Genomic DNA, 21,740 nt, shown 5'->3' with positions numbered 1-21,740 from the left:
GTAGCACTTAAAGGAATTTATCCTACAGATACACTTGCGTGTATGTAAAAACAGTGTTTGCTTAAGCGTGTTTATGGAAGAATTAAAGATTGGAAGCAAGCTCAGAAGTAGACATAATGATGTATCTGTACAATGGATACAGCCATAAAAAATAGGATATTCATTACGTATTGACATAGGAATGTTTCCATGGTACTAAAGCAGAGGGCAGTGTATAATAAATATGCGACTAATTGTGTAAAAGGGGGAGAAATAAGAATATGTATTATTTGCTTGTATGCGCATAAGGAAGTTCTGGAAGGATGTTGAAGAAAGTAGTGTGAGCAGTTACATGTGTTTATGTGTGTGTGTGTGTAGGAAAGAAGAGAAAAGATGGCTATTTTTCACTGTAATAAGACTTCTTGAACCATCTGCATGTGTTGCCTTTTCAAAAAAATTAAATAATTAGAATATCTTTTAAAATAAGAGTTTTTTTGAATTCCCGTCATGGTTGTAGAGGAGCACTCTCTTAATTGACTTCCTTACCCATACTTGCTATCCTTGTGGGTAAGAGGGACATTTCCTCATCCTGTTACTGATGGTGCTAATGTGTCTTACTTTTTACGTGGGCACTTGAGAGGAAAGTGCTGCTCAAGTTTGTTGGTCTCGGTGTTTTTCCTGTTGATCCTCAGAATCAGTGGCTGTAAAGATTTATATACCAGGAGCCTTTGTTTCGATACCAAACTGTGAGAAACAGGCTTTTTCCATTTGTTTTGACAATCAAGGTAATATACCCTGCACAGGACTAAAGTAAAATCTTTTGCCTTTTCTTTCTGTTTGTAGGAACCTACAAGCAGCAATTGGCGCCTATTATGACTTTGAGAGCCCAAACATCAGTGTGCCCTCTATGTCGTTTGTTGAAGATGTCACCATAGGAGAAGGGGAGTCGATACCTCCTGATACTCAGTTTATAAAGACATGGCGGATCCAGAATTCCGGTAAATGGATAATGGGCAGTTCTTCATTGCCCTGTTTTCTTTGTTTAGTAGTTAAAACAAACAAGGAAATGTTTTAGCTTAAGTTATATACTTTTGTAACTCTGAGCTTTTTCTTATACATGATGTAGTACTGTTTTTTTTTGTTTGTTTTTTTTTTAAGATTTTATTTATTTGAGAGAGAGAGAAAGCGGGAGCGGGGAGGAGGGGCAGAGGGAGAGGCAGGAGAAGCAGACTCCCCACTGAGCAGGAAGCCTGATGCCAGGCTTGATCCCAGGGCTCTGGGATCATGACCTGAGCGGAAGGCAGATATTTAACTGAGCCATCCAGGCACCCTGATGTAATACTTTTTTGTACTGGTGTGATGACCAAACATCAGTGAAATGTCCCCTGCCCTAGATCAGGAAAAATAATTCAGATCTTTTTTTTTTTTTTTTTAATTTAGGTCTTGATGGCCTCTAAACAATTCAATATTCATTTGATACCAGGAACTAGGCCTGTGTGTGGTGGTGGTATTATCTCCACCTGTACAGTTCTACTCCGTCATTTTAATTCTGCTCTAATTAATCTTCCAGTTCTTTCCAGCAGGCTAGAGGAGGTACATCCTTGAATAGAACAAGGTGGTTAGAAAGAGCTGTGAGCATCTGCTCTTTTGAAAGCTCTTTTCTTTGTAGGTGCAGGGATGATTCTTTATGAAATTTCATTGAGATATCTCTCTGAAATGTTAATACCAACTTTGAAAAATAGGGTAAGAAATGTGGGATTTGCTCAGAATGGGAAAGATGGAAAGATTGAGAATTTTTTAGAAGCATTGTTGTAATATACTGCTGACTTTAAGAAAAATTAAAAATAAGTTAGCAATAGTTCTTTGAAAAAAGGATCTGAATATGTGTGGTAACAATTATTACCTTTTGCTTGTTAAATTCTTTTGTAATGACTTTTTTCATTTGAGTGGGTTTAGTGTTGCTTGTCTCATGCAATAATTACTCATGCTGCTGATCAGATCAGGATGCTTTAACCTCCTTGTTACCGAGGACTTAACGAGGAATTCTGAGAGATGGAAACTAGGCAGAAGGCATATTTAGCTAAAAATCTGTGCGTGTGGGGGAACCCTGTCTAGCAGGGTGATCTGATGTGAGTTGATGTAATAAACCTGTAAAAGTGACCATTTATTGACCATTTACTTTTTAGTTCCTTTTACTTTAATTTTTTTATGATGGAGAAAGATTGACTAAGCTAGCCTTTTAAATAGTAATTAATGTACAAATTGTTATTCTTTGTTTTTCTGACTTAATTAAAAGTAACTCTCCCTTGGATGAAAGTTTAGTGTGTCACTGAGGAAACGCATATAATCTGGATCGATCCAATGTTGTAGATGACTGGAGACATTCGTGGCTTTATAAGATTTTCATTAGCTTCTTTTCCCTTTTGGTTGTAATGGTGTAGGGCATTGTTTGTTTGAGAGACACTTGGCTATATGGAAAAGTAGCCATGTTTTCTATTTTTCTTGAAGTTCTTTTTTTCAAAGCTTAATTATTTTTGCCTTATTTCTTTCCTTTTTGGGGGGTTTAATTTCTTACTTTTCCTGATGTGGGCTTTTAACAATATAAAATAATCCCTCTCTTTCTTAAGATCTTACGTATGTATATATGTATGTATGTGCTCAAGAGTGAGCACACATGGGGAGGGGCAGAAGGAGAGGGAGAGAGAGAATCCCAAGCAGACTCTGCACTTAGCAGAGCCCATCTCAGATTGACATGAGACTCGATCCCGTGATCCAAAATCATGACCTGAATCGAAATCAGGAGTCAGGTGCTTAACTGACTGAGTCACCAAGGTGCCCCTGAAACAGTCTCTTAAGTTCAGCATGTTTTTTCTCTGAATTACTAAAACCTGCTAAGTTGCTAATCAAAACTGCTTTTGAAACTTCACATGAATTCACTTTTATTTAGTTAAAAAAATTAAGACTTTGCTTATAGTGAAAACACTTAAAATGGCTGCCTTTCTCTGAATTCTTTATAGTGTTTTTAAATATTAAAAGTTCTTAGAGTACCGCTGAAATATTTGAGATACTCTTTTGTCACAGAAATCATTTTTTATGTCAGAAATCTCAATACATCTGCTCACTCACCAGGCAGTTCTTCAGTTAATGGGGGATTGGGAGGGATTGATATAAAATGGTTAAATGTCAAATCAGAACCCCAAAAGCCTACCTTTCTTTCACATTGGAGAAAAGCTGTGTTGGTGGAGCTGGCTGTTTTTTCCACTGGGTATTGCGTGGAATGTCCAGTTTAAAACAGCCTCTGGATCTGCAGTCTCTCTTCCTGTGAAAGGCCATTCTTGTGCCTGAACACTTCTTGAAGAGTTGGGCAACAATTGGCTGGCAATTTTACCCTTCAGGTTACTTTGAACACATAGTTTTTTTTTTATCCTTTTAAAAGTTGTTCATCCATTTTCAAATAGTTTTGTATCTATCAGCTACATGCTTACCATTTGATTAAGGAGAACCTGGCCTTCTATAACTAAGCGATAGGTATGTTAGTAAAGAGAAAGAGGGAAAGCACGCACATGTACTGGTTCTTCATCATCATTCTCATCTGGCCTATAAGTTCTTTCTGGAAGTAGGGTAACTCAGAAATACAACAGGCCTTAGCTATTTCTCCTCTGGCTCTTTTACTCTCATTCATAATCTTCTCTTAAGAGAAAAGTGCTCACTGAAATAGTTTCATAAATAATTTTCATGGTATCTCTCTGCTGTCATGTTTTAGGCATGCCAGGCATTTGAATATACAACAGATGAGATTGGCAGGAACTACATATAGCTGTCCCAGCAGTTTCCCCAAAGAAGCTAATGTCACACATTGTTTAAAATTCAACTTTTAAGACCATGGAAAAACAGAAGCCAGACATTTAATGACTTAGATGCGGAATCCCAGGATCCAAGCTTTTGGCACCATATAAATTTTAGAGGCTTGGGAACCTTGAACAGGAAACCTTAAAATTAAAATTGAAAGTAAAAATTTGAAACTGCCCCTCCAATGTGAAAAGGAACAATTTCCCTCATCAGTGCTTTAGCTTCTTATTTGTTACAACCACCCTCTATTGTGCAGCCATCATGAATGTTAAGCTGAGCAGGTTATGGCAACACTGGTATTTCTTGGACTTTGGCGAAGTAGTTGGTGATTGTCATGTGAGGCACTGGCTTCACAGTCAACTTTATTTTTTGTGAACATAAAGCATGAGTTGAGAAAACTTGAAAAAGAACAACTGTTTTCTCCATTTACTTTTGGGTCCTTAAAATAGTTAATTTCTGTGCCTTTCTCTTCAGCTCAACTGTAGAGAAGGTAATTCTTCTTCATCCATTTAGCAGATGTTATTATATTCCAGTCACTTTACATCAGGTATGGGAAGAAAATGGTGACAGGATCAATGACATTCCCTTTTTTGCCTGCAACTCAATTTGAAATGCAGTCTCCAAACTTCTAGAGATTAAAAAGAATAGGGGCTCTTCATTAAGGTTTGTCTTCCTCATTGATCTTCGGATGTTCGTTATTATCTCCCAACTGTTTGTGTAATCACTTATCCCTAGTAAGTCAAGGCTTTCTGGAACTGATGGACTTTTTTTTTTTTTTTTTTTTAAAGATTTTATTTATTTGTCAGAGAGAGAGGGAAAGAGAGCGAGCACAGGCAGACAGAATGGCAGGCAGAGGCAGAGAGAGAAGCAGGCTCCCCGCCGAGCAAGGAGCCCGATGTGGGACTCGATCCCAGGACGCTGGGATCATGACCTGAGCTGAAGGCAGCCGCTTAACCAACTGAGCCACCCAGGCGTCCCTGGAACTGATGGACTTTTATTTCATTTTTGCCATGTTCTCTGTCATCTCAAAATTGCCATGTCAGGTGTTTTTTTGTTGTTGTTTTTACTTTTTTTTTTTTTTTAATAAAATTATATTCCCATGATAACTGAAGAATCATAGCCTTGATCATGTGTGTTTTTGTGATACTTAACTTGGAAAATCATAAAACATAGGTTAATCTTTCCTTTCTTCTAGACGTATCTGTCCCCCATCAAGCCAGTTTGTAACTGAGACTTAATTTGAAGCCCTGTTGTATTACATTTCTCAAATTCAGATTTTAGGTATGCTGATGGTCCATATAGCTCAACACTATTTCTCTTCCTCCTCCTTTTTTTTTAAGTTTTATTTATTTATTTGACAGATCACAAGTAGGCGGGGCGGGGGTGAGGGTGGTAGCAGGCTCCCTGCTGAGCAGAGAGCCAATGCTGGGCTCCATCCCAGCACCCTGAGATCATGACCTGAGCCTAAGGCAGAGGCTCAACCCACTGAGCCACCCAGGTGCTCCTCCCTTCCTTCTGTATTAAGAACTGGTATCTTTAACCCTTTTAGAGTTACCTGACTTACTAGACTGTAAGAGCTAAATGTTGTAGTGAGCGCTTGGTAAGTCTTAGAAGGTAAATAATTGGTTCTTCACTTTATAGCAAATTAACACCTTAGAGTTGACGGTGGATAATTCATCCAATTTTTTTCTCCAACAAGCTCTCTAGGCACCACATGAATAAAGTGTTTGGCGTACTAAAAAATTAGATCAGGACCTTAGCTGCATAACTTGTTAATCACTTAATGTTTACCAACTAACTTGGTCTCTGGGGAGCATAGAAGCACTCCCTCTTTGCATAGCTGAGAGCTCTGACTGCCTCAGCTGCTTGTGCTTGTCTGCTCAGGACGGCCAAGTATTTCCCACACCCAGACAGTCTTGGTTTTCCTTACTTTTTTAGAAGTTCAAAAACAGACACATTCTTGGGTTTTCATACAAACAGTTGTTGTCTTGTTACGGGTGTTGTGCGTCTGTGTGTGTGCATTTGAAAGAATAATTGTGAATTCACCCCTAACACAGCAGTTTAATTTTCCTCCTGGATCTGGGTCTTTAAAGAGACTGACATTTTCCAAGGTCCTCCATGCCAGCTGCTACTATTCTTGACCTCAGACAAATACACTTTCGCCAAGACCATAGGCCCCAGAAATGCGGAACAATTTGCATGTCTGGCCAGGGTATCATCCACAAGCTTTCCACCAGCAGCAGTTGCCCTTTATGGTGTTAACTTAAGAAGGCACTTTGCTGGCAGGTGTGTTTTTAAGTGGGTCTGACAAGACACTGTGCCAACTGCTTCTTCTGCCACCCCTTAAGGTGCAAGAGGCACAGAGTGTGCTGCTCATTACGGGGCTGCAAGCTCAGCCGTGGAGCTGTAACTGCCTTTCTCTCTGGTTCGCTTTTCACTGGGTATATCAAAACCAGTCTGGCACTTTGAGAACAAGGAACCAAGGCATCCTAGAATACTCTCAGGAGACACATTTCAAGTGTGCTTTGTCCTTAGATTCCTGCCATGTCTGCCTTTTCACGGTGATTTATTTTTATAGTGGATGTATATATACCCCCAAAAGATACAGAGGCTTCTGTCTACAGTAAAAAGAAATATATTGGAGAGACTTCACTGGAAAGATAACCTCTGGTCTCTCTGTGGCCCTGTGACTTGTCAGAACAAGCCAATATATGGATTGCTCATTTTGAATTAGTTTGCATGGAAACAGGTACACAGAAGGAGGGACCCAAATAAGATCTTTATCACTCCCAGAGGAGGAAAGACATTCCTGCCAGTGCCTTGTCCCAGTATTGCCATTCCTGTCCTTTGTACCCGTACCTCTGGCTGGTGTCATCAACTCTGAGACCACAGTTCAGTGTCTTGTTACCAGGGGAGTTATCCCATTACTGTTTGCACCTGAATATGAAACTTTCATTTGACTCCTCTGTCTCGTATATGCAGAATCTCTTGCACCTTGGTCTTTTCATAGTTAAGGACTCCAGAAGGAAAAGTCGTACATCAGGGGAAATATTTTAAAATGAAAGGAATATAGAAATTATCCCTCACATGTTTCATCCACTTGCCTTGATAGAAAAACTGGGGATAATCAGATGTATTTTTATTTAGAACGTGAGCTTAAAAAGTTCTCGTGAAAATAAGCATGTGTTACCTCCTAGTGAAGAAAACAGGCCTCCAGAGATGTGGGTCTGTGCTTCATTTCCATGGCTCTTCGTGAACATCATTCTCAGATTCCATGGATTCAGTGTAATGTGTGACCTCCCCTGGGGTGCCCTGAAACGCATCTTCTTGAGGAACTGCCTTGCTTTGGTCATATGTGCCTTATCTTAGGGATAGACTGTTGGTCAGAGGTTGTTAACTCTGATAATTCCTTCTGGCCAGTCTTGTGACATTATGTAGCTCAAGGATATGTGGCTGTGTTCACGTATGTGCGAAAGAGAGAGAGGCCTCTTCTACAGTTTTGTAATGAACTGCACCCATCCTAGGACCACTAACTGCCTAACATTTTTTTCTTTTGCTTGAACTCAGGGGCAGAGGCCTGGCCTCCAGGGGTTTGTCTTAAATATGTCGGGGGAGACCAATTTGGACATGTGAACATGGTGATGGTGAGATCGCTAGAGCCCCAAGAGATTGCAGATGTCAGCGTCCAGATGTGCAGCCCCAGCAGAGCAGGAATGTATCAGGGACAGTGGCGGATGTGCACTGCTACAGGACTCTACTATGGAGGTGAGTATGTCCTTGTGCAGCCCAGGGTGAAGGAATTAAGGTAACATCTTACAGCATTCCCAGCATTGCTCACAGAGCCTGTCGCATGACATAAAAAGGTGTGGCCTCTTTCATCTGTCACCCCGTGCAGGCAAATGACTTGAATTTAATGACCACCTAATTGGGTCAATCTAGTGCTCTCCCTTTTACACTGGCACTTTAGTTAAAATTTAGTGAAGTGCGTGAGAGATCTATATCATGCATCTCTAAACAGCGATTTAGTAGCTCTGCTCTTTTTATTATACAGTCTAATAGGTGCTGTAAGAATACTGAAGGCAGTCCTGTTCTCAGAGTCTCTAGATAGAAGTCCTCTAAAAAAAGATAAAGCACAAAGTGTGTGTCCTTCTCCCAAGCAGAGTGCCCGTCAGCACCTGTCTCCTCTTTGTTGCCGTACTCACTGAGCAGAGTGAGCTGCGCTGCCTCTTCTTGCCTTTTTTCGTTTGTGCGTCAACCCTGTCCATTCTTTACCCACTCCAGAGAAATGAAAAATCAGAGACTACCTGGTTTCCAAATCCAGCAGCCACTTAGTCTTTGTACTAATTGACCCTCTGTCATTTGACACCATACTCCACAAATGCTTTCTGAACTGTGTACCTTCCTCGACTCACCGGATAACTGTCTTGTTTCTCCTCCTCTGATTGATCTTTCTCTGTCTCGGTCTAGTCTCCTGTTTGCCCCGGGATTGTTAGATTCTGAGCTGGGTCCTGTTCATGGTCAGTGACCTCATCCATCCACATGGGTCAATGGCTCTCACCATTACAGAACATAGCAATGTTCAAATTCATATCTGTGGCTGCGGACTCTCTTTGGAGCTCCAAACTTGTGTTTTAACTGCTTATGGGCAGAACACTTGGATATCTTGTAGATTTCTGAATCTTAATGTCTCCCAGGCAAAACTTAACATTCTTCTCATCAGCACCGCGTTGAGGTGATGAGGCAGGAACCTTGGAGTCATCTTTTGTTCAGTCTCAAAACTGTTCTTCATCACAAACCAGTTCCTGTTGATTCCACTGTATCCCATGTCCTGGTAATCCAAAGAAAAATAAATAGTAAATAGTTCCTGTCTTCTGGGAACCCTTAACTGGACTCAGGGCCAGTGGGGCCTTTGGCATAATTTCAAGGGGTCCTGGAATTAATGTTCTTCTATATGTTGTTGCAGCCAGTGGAAACTTTACATATTTTTATAGCCTTGAAAAATTTTAATGTTAGAAAGGGTGTCTCATAGTGCTTATATGACATTATTCTTTGCCTAAAACCTTCGTGCCTACTGTACTGAAGCCCAGTTCCTTGGCATGGGGCTTAAAGCTCCTCACGATCTGGCCTCGTTTTCACTTTCATCGTCAGTCTCCTCTTTACTCCCCCACAGCCAGTCCCCAAAGACACCACATGCTTTCACTTCACCATGCCCTTGCTTGTGTTGTTCCTATTGCCAGAAATATCTTTTCTCTTCTTTCCAGTAAACTCCTGCTCATCCTGAGAGCCCTGATGAAATCACCATTCCTCCCTCCCCTTTCCCTCCTTGCTTACTCTCCTCATGACCCCATGGAAATTTTTCCCTCCTTTTTTCATTAATGTTGTACACGGGCTTGTTGTTATACTTCACACGTTGTATTTTAGGTGTTTGTTTACTTACCTTTCTCTCCTACTAGACTGGGAACTATATGTTGAATGACAAACGAATGTGCAATCATGTATCAGAATGTAGGATTTGTCCCTTCCCTTCCGGACTCTCTTTTCAAGCCACTTCTTTTTTTCTTTTTAACATATAATGTATTATTTGTTTCAGGAGTACAGGTCTGTGATTCATCAGTCTTATATCATACCCAGTACTCATTACAACACATACCCTCTGCAATGTCCATCACGTAGTTACCCTACTCCTCACCTGTCTCCCCGCCAGCAACCCTCAGTTTCTTTTGTAAGATTAAGAGTCTCTTATGGTTTGTCTCCTTCTCTGCTTTCATCTTTTCATTTTTTCTTCTCTTCCCCTATGATCCTCTGCCTTGTTTCTTAAATTCCACATGTCAGTGAGATCATATGATAATTATCTTTCTTGATTGACTTATTTCACTTAACACAAACCCTCTGGTTCCAACCACGTCATTGCAAATGGCAATATTTCATCCTTTCTGATGGCTGAGGAATATTCCACTGTCTATATATACCACATTTTACCCATTCATCTGTCGATGGATAGTTTGGCTATTGTGGACATTGTTGCTGTAAACATTGGGCTGCAGGTGCCCCTTTGGATTATTATATTTGTATCATTGGGTATATACCCAGTAGTGCAATTGCTGGGTTGTAGGGTAGCTCTATTTTCAACTTTTTGAGGAACCTCCCCACTGTTTTCCAGAACAGGCCACTCCTTCTAATAACCTTTGTACCTGCACAGTTGGAAGTACAGTTGACCCTTGAATAACATGGGGAATTAGGAGTGCTGACACCCCTGCACAGTTGAAAACTTTGATTCCCCAAAAACTTTACTGATAGCCTTGTTGAACAGAAATCTTAACCAATAACATTAAGTTAATTAATACGTATTTTGTAGTTATATGTAACATATATTGTGTTCTTATAGTAAAGTAAGCTAGAGAAAAAAATGTTATTCAGAAAATTGAGAGCAAAAATACATTTATAGTACTTTCTTGTATTTATCAAAAAAGAAAAAAGAAAAAAAAGAAAAAATCTACATATAAGTGGACCTATGAGGTTCAAACTCACATTGTTCAAGGGTCAGCTAGTTACTACCACTGCTGAGCTCCCACTGCATTTTCTTCTTCTCCCTCCCACCCCCCATTGCATTTTCTCTGCACCTCTTACTCCTTTGCCTCTCTTTGGCACTTTACCTCTTTCTCCCCAGTTATTTGATGAGTGTCCCAAATACCTTTAAAACTTAAGGTGATACATGTCTTATTTTTCTATGTAACTTCAAAAAGCTGAGCGCAAAGCAAAGTGGAGATTTTTTTAAAAGAATGCCAGTGTTTTTAAGGGAGGAGCATGACCACATATGTGACTTAAAAAAAAAAAATCCCTTTGATGCAAAAATAATTGCTTCTTACTGTTCTCTAGTGTTTGAGATCTCTGGTCGTGTGTGTGTGTGTATGTTTCAGTGTTAAGATAAAAATAATTATCACTGTTTTGGCCACTAAAATTTATATTTATAACATTCCCTCCAATTCTAGAAGTAGTTGGTGTATAAAATATACTAGTTTTGGAGGCAATAAAGAATTTAAAGCCTTTCTTGGTCATATAATCTGTGATTTGTTTCTCAGGATTTTGTGAAATCTAATACTTTCAAGAGATCTTAATAATAGATCTGGCTCCATGATTTTCAAAGCATTTTTAAAAAATCAATAGAACCCTTTCCTTTATAAAAGCATACATGAATGCCCCCTCAAATAAAGGGAAAACCTAAAAATGAAACTGGTTTTGTTGAATTGGGAGCCTTCTTAACCCTTGTTGCCTGTTCAGATGACCTCTTTCTTGTGCTGTGTGGTATAGAGTTTGCAAACAGTTCATCTTCTCTGGTAAAGAATTTAATTTCATTGTACAAACTACTATTTTGTTGAATCCAGATTACTCTTGGTTATAACACATCTTGATAGCAGAGATGGTAAATTTCTGGCAGAATGTGAGTATAGTATACATAAAACCACAACTATGAACACGTAAAAGAAAATAAACTGCCTTGTTAACTGTGATTGGCTCTTCTCAGTTTTTCTGTGAAGTCTCACCTTGCAGGCTCATAAAGTGTGGCGTAGTGGGAAGAGTTTGGAAAGTTAGCTTAGGTTGCCTGGGCATAAACTTGGACAAGTTAGGTAACTACTCTGTGTCTCATCTTTCTGTCTTAACAACAAAGCTTGTTTGTTTTGTTTTTGGTGGGTGGTCTCCTTTACAGTCTTTAGATGGTCTTCTCTGGAAAGAATCATTTTCTTTATTTTTATAAAAACACTTACGTTTCAGTTCATTTCTCTTCCTCAAAAGGAATTTTTGCTATATTTAATAATTTATAAAGTGGGTCCCCTCCCCCCATTTAAAGTGGATTGTGCTCTCTCAGAGTCTCTCTCGAGAGGTGCTCTTGGCGTCTTATGTGGACAGTTCTTCATTATGTGGGTCATGTGTATGCGACTCCTGGCCCTCTCTCACTAAATACTTTAGCTTCACATATTCATCTTTCCTGGCAACCCTCCTCTTGAACCACACATGTTTCTTTTTTCTTTTCTTTTTTTTTTTTTTTTTAAGATTTTGTTTATTTATTTGACAGACAGAGATCACAAGTAGGCAGAGAGGCACACAGAGGGAGAGGGGGAAGCAGGCTCCCAGCTGAGCAGAGAGCCCGATGCAGGGCTTAATCCCAGGATCCCGGGATCATGACCTGAGCCGAAGGCAGAGGCTTTAACCCACTGAGCCACCCAGGCGCCCCACCACACATGTTTGAACCCCCTTGGTTGAATACCACTAAGTACCTGATTTCCTGGCAGATTGATTTTTCAAGTTCACACATTTTCTTTTATCTTCTATTTACAGACTTCTGCTTCTTAGGTAAAAGCAACCTGTTGTCTAATACCTGCTATATGTCAGGCACTGTATTGGGTTTTGTACATTACACATTACCTTTTATAAAGGAAGTATTGGCTACATTTTATGGATGAGGAAACTAAAGACCAGAGATGATTAATAATTTGTCTAGGGTTCATAAAGGTTGTAAATTATTTATGAATTATTACTACAAATTAAGAAAAGTAGTTTTATGGCCTTTGTGATTAATTTGGCCCTCATTACTCTATGGGGTTCACATGGAAACTTTGGCTCAAGGGTGTGAATACTTGTCAGGGCTTAGGGAGGATTCAGTATATAGTTCCCAGGTCTTCTCCACATTTCCAGAGTAAGTTAGCAGTGAAGTAGGGTTAATGTTGGTGAAGCGACTTTTAGGTTGTTGAGTAAATATCAGTGTTCCTCAAGGAGTTCCTGCCTGCTAGGAGAGGCACACTTCTTAAGAACACTAAGGACACTTGACTATTGGGAAGCAGTAAGGAGCATGAGTATCACCATTTTAGTCTTGATACCAGCAGTAGCGTGCCTCCTTCCAATAATGGAGTACCCTCTTCCAGAATTGTGTAGGAGAGATGTACCCCTGCACTGAGATGGTTCCTTCTAAGTCAGGCATTCTGGTTGTGAAGTAAGCTAAGATGAAGTGATAGTGTGATCATCATGTGCTGAGGAAAGTTTCTCCCCTTGAAGTAGCTCTTGTTAGTAGTTCACAATGGTCGCTAGGGTCATTGCACTTGTACATTAAATACTTACACATTGTCCATTAGTTTCTCAGAGATTAGAAATGGAATTTTCCTTATAGATTTTTTAAAGATTTATTTTAGAGAGAGAGGGCAGGTGCATGGGGGGAGGCAGAGAGAGAGAGAGAATCTCAAGCAGACTCCCCATTAAGCAGGGAGCCTGAGGTGGGGACTTGATCTCCCAACCCTGAGATCACAACCGGAGCCAAAACCAGGATTTGGATGTTTAACTGACTGTGTCACCTAGACATCTCTGAAACTTTCCTGATTAAAGCTCCTAAACCATAATATGTCCTACATGTTAGAAAACTTATTGGGTGCGCTCTATAAACCACACTCTTTATTTCCTAAAACTTTTTTAAGTTCTTCTTCCACCTCCTCCAGTTACGAGTGTCATTCCTAGCCAGGTGATGCGGGACTGTCCCTCCTCATCCTTCTGTATTTTAACTGGTCACTGTTGTAAAAGCAGCTCTGGTTTCATATAAACTTCCTCTAAATTCCACTCTGTGTCTTCCATTTAGGTGCTGTTTTACTTGGCACTTCTGCCCTTTCTCTTTCCCTCTTGCCTATTGAACCCACCTTTTTTGCTTTTCTTTTTTTTAATTGAAGAGTAAATAACATACTGTTGTTTTAGTTTGAGGTGTACAACATAGTAATTTGATATTTATATACGGTATGAAATGGTTAGCACAGTGAGTCTGGTTGCCATCTGTCACCATACAAAGTTGCTGCAACATTATTGATCATGTTCTGTATGTTGTACGTTACATCCCTCTGTGTTATTTATTTTATTACTGGAAGATTCTACCTCTTAACCCCTTTGCCTGTCTTGTCCATCCCTCCACTACCCTCCCCTTTGGCACCCATGAGTTCTTTGTATCTGTGAGTCTGTTCTGTTTTCTTTGTTAAATTGTTTCATTTTTAGATTCCACATATAAATGAAATTATATGGTACTTGTCTTTGACTTATTTCACTTAGCATGGTACCTTCTAGGTCCATCCACGCTGCTGCAGATGGCAAGATTTCATTCTTTTTTTTTTTTTTTGTATGGCTGAGAAATATTGTGTGTGTGTGTGTGTGTGTGTGTGTGTACACACACCACATCTTCTTTACCCATTCTTCTGTTGATCAACCTGGCCATTATAAATAATGCTGCGGTGAACATAGGGGTATTTATGTCTTTTCAAATTAATTTTTCTTTTGAATGAATACCTCCTGGATAGTATGGGAGTTCTAGTTTTAATTTTGTGAAGCACCTTCATATTGTTTTCCTTAGTGGCTGCACCAATTTACATTCCCAGCAGTGTATAATGGTTCCCTTTTCTCCACATCCTCATACAAACTTGGTATTTCTTGCTGGCTCAGTCAGTAGAGCATGTGACTCTTCATCTTGGGGTCATGACTTTGAGCCCCATATTGGGCATGGAGCCTACTTAGAAAACAAACAAAAACACCTTGATATTTCTTGTCTTTTTGATACTGGCCATTCTGACAGGTGTGTGATGGTATTACATGGTGGTTTGGATTTGGATTTTCCTGATGATTGGTGATACTGAGCATCTTTTCATGTGTCTCTTGGCCATCTGGATGTTGTCTTTGGAAAAATGTCTATTTAGTTGATCTTATATTAGAACTTCTCTCTTTAAATGTTGGACTCAAAAGGTTGCCTTATTTGCTTCTAGAAGATCCTCAATAAGGCAGTCTGTGTTTCAATTCTGGTCTGTAGAATTCTGTACTATCAGAAATAAGAGTAGCCCTTGAGAACAACAGATTTCTCTTATGATGAAGAAATGCTAGCCTAAGCTGATTGTGACTTGTGTGGGAAATGTTTTTATTTCTATTTTTAAAAAATATTTTATTTTATTTTAAAGATTTTATTTATTTATTTGACAAACAGAGATCACAAGTAGGCGGGGGTGGGGGAGCAGGCTCCCCATGGAGCAGAGAGCCCGATGCAGGGCTCGATCCCAGGACCCTGGGATCATGACCTGAGCCAAAGGCAGAGGCTTTAACCCACTGAGCCACCCAGGTGCCCCGAAATGTTTGTATTTTTAGAGGGACATTTCAAATGTAAATGAATTTGAAATCCTTAAATATCTTTATGTTGTAAGGTTTTATATCAAGTCTATAAGGTGATGTGCTATTTTAGCTTCAGAGAAGGAAAGCCTGCTCTTGGTAGTAGTGCTACCAGATATTGGTAATTATTTGGTGGTTGTGTCTGGGTAGTTCCACATGAGTCAAAGGCAATGTGAAATGGCTGTACTAATCAGATTAACCCTCTAAAATGCACGTATGTGTGTCATGAACCTGTTCGCAGCATAGAAACTCAAGAAATCAGATGAAACAGTGATAAGTATGTAAATGGTAGTAAATAAAATATTTGCATGTCCGAGTATGAATCATCAGATGTCGTAACTGCTTTGAAATCCAACTGTGAGTAGTTTTAATGTGTGGTGTTAGTGCTAGCAGTTTGCTTCATAATTAGTTTTATTATTTGATAGAAGGGAAAGTATAATTTGAAAGCAGCATCTTTTTTTTCCTGTGGTAGCAAAAACCCTTTTGTTAACAGAAACTTCTTTAATCTGGAATGTTAGGTTTCAAGGATTCAAAATTTAGAGGTTGATCCTTAAAAATATTTTTAACCAAATATAATTCTTTCTTAACATATAAATATTCTTCTTGTTTAATAGAAAAGAAATATTTCTAAAATCCTGACAATTTTAAAGATTAACTATTCAAACATAATTTGCTTTTAAAAAATATGTACATAGAATCCTTAACTTTTGTGCATATGCATTGGTAAGGGCTGTAGCTGGGGCTGAATCTATTTAAAAAGTGCTTAGTTACTTAGTATAGCCCCATCATAGTAAAACACATAAAAACTCCATTTCTGTGATTCTTGGGTGATAGTGATTTTAATATGCATCATTGGCTTAATGATTACCTTCCTTGCAGGGAGAGAGGTAGAGCCATTATATTAAGTGAACATATTTGGTGATATGATTCTTTTCATTTCTAAAATAATAAAAATGAGGAAAAAGAACAATGGAGGGGTATGTACATTTCCCCTTCGCAAAAAAATGTGCACATGTATGCTGAATTGCTTCACCTGAGAAATTCTTAAGGTTTTATGGAATTACTGTGTGATGGGAAGTTTTAGGAAGTGCAGTACAGTGTACAGTTTCTACTGAAGCAGGCCAGATCATATCTTTGATAAAAGTAAGGAAGCAGGAGTAATTGCTTTCCATTCAAATCATGGTGAATACCTAATTTATCAGTATGTGCTATAAACCTGCTGAAAATTGTGTGTAACAGACTGATGATTAGCATCTAAAATGATTAATGTATTGGTCTCTTAAGCTTTGTCTGATATCTTAGTTTTTCAGATGCAATCCCTTAGTTACTGCTCAGAATGTGGTCATTACTTTATTTTTAGAAACCTCCCATTAGTCTTGTAGTTAAGGTGGGACTCTTTGAGGAGGATGTCTCCTTACTGAAAAGCAAATGCATTCTGTTTCTGTAATGATGCTTTGACACTAGCCCCATAATACTCGAAAGGGTTTTTCCTTGAAATGGCAAAGATATTTATCAGTTAGAAATTAGTTCATTCTGTAATCTTTACACTTTTTTTAAAGCTCTCTTTATTTTTCTCCTTTTATCTTTAAAGAGCTTATGTTTCCCTTTCTTTATAAAGAGAATGTCAATATTGGATGTTCGGACTTTAGAAAAGGATGCTTTGTGTACCTGTTAACCTCTGGATTTCGCTTTGTAGTGATCCGTGTCCTTGCAGTGACTTCTTGATTTCCTTTTTTTAAAAAGATTTATTTATTTATTTGTGAGAAAAAGAGAACACAAGCAGGAGGGGCAGAGGGAGAGGGAGAGAGAATCCCAAGCAAACTCTGAATTGAGCTTGGAACCCAACAAAGGGCTCAGTCCCACAACCCTGAGATCAGGGCCTGAGCCAAAATGAAGAGTTAGACACTCAACCAACTGTGCACTCAGGCGCCCACTTCTTGACTTCTAAGAGTTTTGCTTGTACTTGGTTTTGAGACCAATTGAATTCTAAAGCGACTTAGGGTTTGGCTTAGTAGCCACTTCAAAGTCATTTTTCCTTTTTAGTTTTAGTTTCTCTTTTTTTTTTTTCAAAGATTTTATTTATTTATTTGACAGACAGAGATCACAAGTAGGCAGAGAGGCAAGCAGAGAGAGAGGAAGGGAAGCAGGCTCCCTGCTGAGCAGAGAGCCGAATTCGATCCCAGGACCCTGAGATCATGACCTGAGCTGAAGGCAGAGGCTTTAACCCACTGAGCCACCCAAGCGCCCTTTAGTTTCTCTTTTATGTTTAGAAATCAGAAGTGATTAAGAAAGCAGATCCTATTTCTGACTGAGTCTTATTTGAGGACTTTTAGTAGTAGGGGCATCTGAGTGGCTCAGTCGGTTGAGCATCTGCCTTCAGCTCAGGTCATGGTCCCAGTGTCCCTGCTTGGCTGGCAGTCTGCTTCTCCCTCCCCCTGGTCTTGTGCTCTTGCGCTCTCTCTCTCTCTCTCTCTCTCCCCCTCTCAAATAAATAAAATCTTTTTTTAAATGTTTAATAATACATTTTATGTTAGTATAGCCAAAATAGGATCATTTCAATATTTTGGGTAATCAGTAGCTATATGTGGCCAGTAGCCTGCCTCGCTGGACCATGCAGCTCTATAAGCTCTAACATGTTGTACTATTGTTTTTTCTTTTAAGAAATTGTATAGCATTGGTGGTGTTCTTTTAAGGAATTTGTCAGTGAAACCATCTGGGAGGGTTCTTTTTTGGGAATTTGAAATTACTAATTCAGTTTATTTTCATAGTTCTAGATTTGTTCAGGTTATCCGTCTTGGATGACTTTGGGTAATGTCAAGGAATTGGTCATTTTCACTAAATTGTCAAATTTTTGCGTGTGGAGTTGTTTGTAGTACCCTTTATTGTTTTAATGCTTTCTTTGTGGTGATAATCTTTTCTCTCATTCTTTCTTTCTTTTTTTAAGATTTTATTTGTTTATTTATTTATGTATTTGAGAGAGAGAGAGAGAGAGCACATGAGCGCATGCGCCTGTGGGGAGGAGCAGAGGGAGAAGGATAAGCAGACTCCACACTGAGCACAGAGCCCAGTGTGGGGCTCAATCCCACAACCCTGAGAACTGACTGGAGCCAAAATCAAGGTCGGATGCTTACCAGCTGAGCCACCTAGACATCCCTCTTCTCTCATTCTTGATGTTTTGTGTTTCTTTCTCCTTTTTTCTTGATAGATTTCTTAATATTACTGTTCTTTTCAGAAAATCAGCCTTTACTTTCATTGACTTTGCTGTTTTCAGTTATATGGATTTCTGCTTTTAATTTTATTCATCCTGCTTGATATAGGTTTATTTTATTTATTTATTTATTTTTAAAGATTTTATGTATTTATTTGACAGAGCAAGATAGCAAAAGCAGGGGAAGAGCAGCAGAGGGAAAGGGAGAAGCAGGCATCCCCCTCAGCAGGGAGCCTGTTGTGAGTGGGGGTCAGTTCCAGGACCCTGGGATCATGACCTGAGCCAAAGACAGATGCTAATAAACAAACTAAGCCACCCAGGAACCCCTGGGTTTATTTTATTCTTTTTCCAAGTTTCTTAAGATGGAAGTTAATGTTGACCGGAGACCTTTTTTTTATAACATAGATGTTTAGTACTATTTTCTTAGCCTGTTTGGGCTGCTATAACAAAATGTTTTGGATTAGATGGGTGATAAACAATAGCAGTTCATTTCCCACAATTCTAGAGTCTGGGAAATCTAAGATCAGGACTCCAGCAGATTTGACGTCTGGTGAGGGGCTGTTTCCTAGTTCACAGAAGGCTGTCTTCTATGTTCTCACGGGGCAGAAAGGGTAAGGGAGCTCACTGGGTGGTTTTGTTTTTTGTTTTTATTATAGGGGCAGTAATCCCATTCTTGAGGGCTCTACCCTCATAACCTAATTATCTCCTTAGGACTCCACCTCCAAATACAATCACACTGGAGATTCGGTCTCAATTGTAAGAATTTGGGGGTGCGAACGCCTGGGTGGCTCAGTGGGTTAAAGCCTCTGCCTTCAGCTCAGGTCATGATCCCGGGGTCCTAGGCTCGAGCCCCGTGTCCGGCTCTCTGCTCAGCAGGGGGCCTGCTTCTTCCTCTCTGCCTATTTGTGATCTCTGTCTGTCAAATAAATAAATAAAATCTTAAAAAAAAAAAAGAATTTGGGGGTGCAGGCACAGAAGCACTTATTTTATAGCAACTGTAAATTTCCCTCTAAGCACTACTTTTAGCTACATAGCCCAGATTTTGAAATATTGTATTTTTATTTTCACTCAGTTGAAAGTATTTTCTAATTTCCCTTGAGATTCCCTGTTTGAGTCATGGGTTATATAGTAGCACGTTTTTAAATTTCCAAATGGCAGTTTTTCTGTTATCTTGTTTAATCATTTCCAGTTTCATTCCATTATTGTCAGGGAGCACAAGTTTATATGATTTCGGTTATTTTAAATTTAAGATGTTTTTGACCCAGGAGATACAGTCTGTCTTGTTGGTGAATATTTCATGCGTACTTTAAAAGAATGTTATTTTGTTGTTGTGAGTGGTGTGTTATATAAATGTCCGTTAGTTCCAGTTGGTTGAGGACATTGAATTTCTCTGTTATTATTTGCTTGTTTGTTTGGTCTAATAGTGTTCTATCTGTTATTGAAAAAGAAGTGTTGATGTCTCCAACTACAGCTTTTGATTTGCGTTTTTTTTTTTTTTTCTTCCAGTTCTATCAGGGGTTGGTCCATACATTTTGAAGCTCAGTTGTTAGGTGCATACACATTTAAAATTATGTCTCCTAAGTGAATGACCCATTTATTATTGTGTAATGTCCCCCTTTCCTTGGTAATTCTCTTCGCTCTGACGTCTACTTTGTCTGATATTAATATAGCCATTCTAGCTTTCTTTGATTGGTGTTTGCATGATATATCCTTTTCCAGCCTTTTACTTTCAACCTACCTGTGTCTTATATATGCAGTTTCTTAGAGACAGCATATAATTGGGTCATTTTTTTCCTCCAGTCTGATAATCTCTGTCTTCTATTTGGTATGTTTAGACTACTCACATTTAGTGTAATTATTGATATATTTAAATTTAGTTCAACCATTTTATTTGTTTTCTGTTTGTTCTCTTATTTGAGGAACTTTTAAGTCTGTTATGTTGGTAAACTTATTAGTTATTTGCAGTTAAATTCTTTTAAAAGTGTATTTTTTCTGGGGCACCTGGATGACTCAGTCAATTAAGCGTATGCCTTCAGCTCAGGTCATGATCCCTGGGTCCTGGGATCGAGTCTTGCATTGAGCTCCCTGCTAAGCAGAGAGTCTGCTTCTCCTCTTTCTTCCTCTGCTATTTTCCCAGCTTATATACACTTTCTCACTCTCTCTCTCTCTCTCTCTCAAATAAATAAATAAATAAAACCTAAAAAAGAAGTATTTTTTTTCTGACAATAACAAATCTAGAACTTAGAGAATACAAAAAATATAAAGAACAAACAAAACATTTACTTTTCTATATTGATACAAACACTGTTAATGTATACCCAGTATTAAAAACAAAAAAAAAATTTTTTTTGAATTTGACATTATGCTACATATAGTTGTGTAAACTATTGTTTTTCCTACTCAGGAACATTTTAGTATCTTTCCCCATTATTAAATACTTTCAAAACCAAAGTTTTTAGTGGTTGAATACCATTTCATTGGATTACTATTAATGAAAATATTATAGATCTTTTTTTTTCTTTCTTTTTTTTTTTTAAGAGTGGGAGAGAGACAGAGATAGGCAGGGAGTGGGAGAGGGAGAGGTAGAGAGAGAGAATCTTAAGCAGGCTCCACATCCAGCTGAGAGCCCTACGTAGGGCTTGATCTTACAACCCAGAAGTCATGACCAGAGCCAAAATCAAGAGTTGGACACTTAACAAACCGAGCCACCCAGGTTCCCCTAGATAATTCTTTGTGTTTTTGTTTTTGTTTTTGTTTTAATTGCAGTAAAATGGCAAAGTGTACAACTTCATGGCATTTAGTACATTCACGGTATTGTGCAGTCTTCAGCTATTTTTATCACCCTAAAAGGAAACCCTGTACCCAGTAAACAGTCACTCACTATTGTCATAGCCTCTGGAAACCACTAATGTGCTTTCTGTCTCTGTGGGTCGTTAATTCTTTTTGCTGAGGTGGGGCAAAGTGTATAAATAGTGACCAAATAATAAATGTATTAGACAACCATCTGAGAAATAGAATCTGAACTGCTTGCTAAGAATGAATAAATAAGAAAATAAGAAAAAATTCTTATTTGGCTCACTTATAGTTAAATTCATGAATTTTTTTTAGTAAAATAGGGCAAGAGAGTAGTAGCATGAGCTCTGAAGTCATATCATTGGGTTTGACTTCTAGTTAATAGTAATTAGCAATGTGATCTTTAGGAAATTATTTTATCTTTCAGTGACTTGAGTTTTTTTAATCTATAAAAAAAGGAAAACAGTACCTACTTCATAGCATTTTGAGGGAATTAAAGGAGTTAATGCATATAAAAGTTTATAGAATAGCATCTGACATGATAAGTCCTAATTAAGTGTTAGATGCTATTATTATTTTAGCTTTTTTTCTTATTATTAAAACATCTGACTATATTGTGAAATCATGTACAGTAATTACTCTTCAACTGTTAACTTGTTTTGCATTAACTTCTTAGTAAAGGTTCCTTAAGGCTTTTGTTACCTCAGACATCCTAATGTCTGGTGTTTTTTGTTTG

At 38.6% G+C, this 21,740-nt stretch overlaps 1 protein-coding gene across 2 annotated transcripts in view; it reads left to right on the top strand.

Moving 5' to 3' along the window:
* Window positions 1-21,740, top strand: part of ILRUN (inflammation and lipid regulator with UBA-like and NBR1-like domains) — an 88,812-nt gene that overhangs the window by 33,823 nt on the left and 33,249 nt on the right. The window contains exons 2-3 of one of the 2 annotated variants that reach the window (XM_032864273.1): window positions 823-977; window positions 7,396-7,593. In XM_032864273.1, coding sequence (XP_032720164.1) covers window positions 823-977; window positions 7,396-7,593 — 353 coding nt within the window. The remainder of the gene's footprint in view (window positions 1-822; window positions 978-7,395; window positions 7,594-21,740) is intronic. The other variant, XM_032864274.1, reaches the window with a different exon arrangement.

The sequence above is a fragment of the Lontra canadensis genome, unplaced genomic scaffold, assembly GCF_010015895.1.
Source record: "Lontra canadensis isolate GAN:19392208 unplaced genomic scaffold, GSC_riverotter_1.0 scaffold27, whole genome shotgun sequence".
Taxonomy (NCBI): Eukaryota; Metazoa; Chordata; class Mammalia; order Carnivora; family Mustelidae; genus Lontra; species Lontra canadensis.
This window is presented reverse-complemented; position numbering and strand designations above follow the sequence as displayed.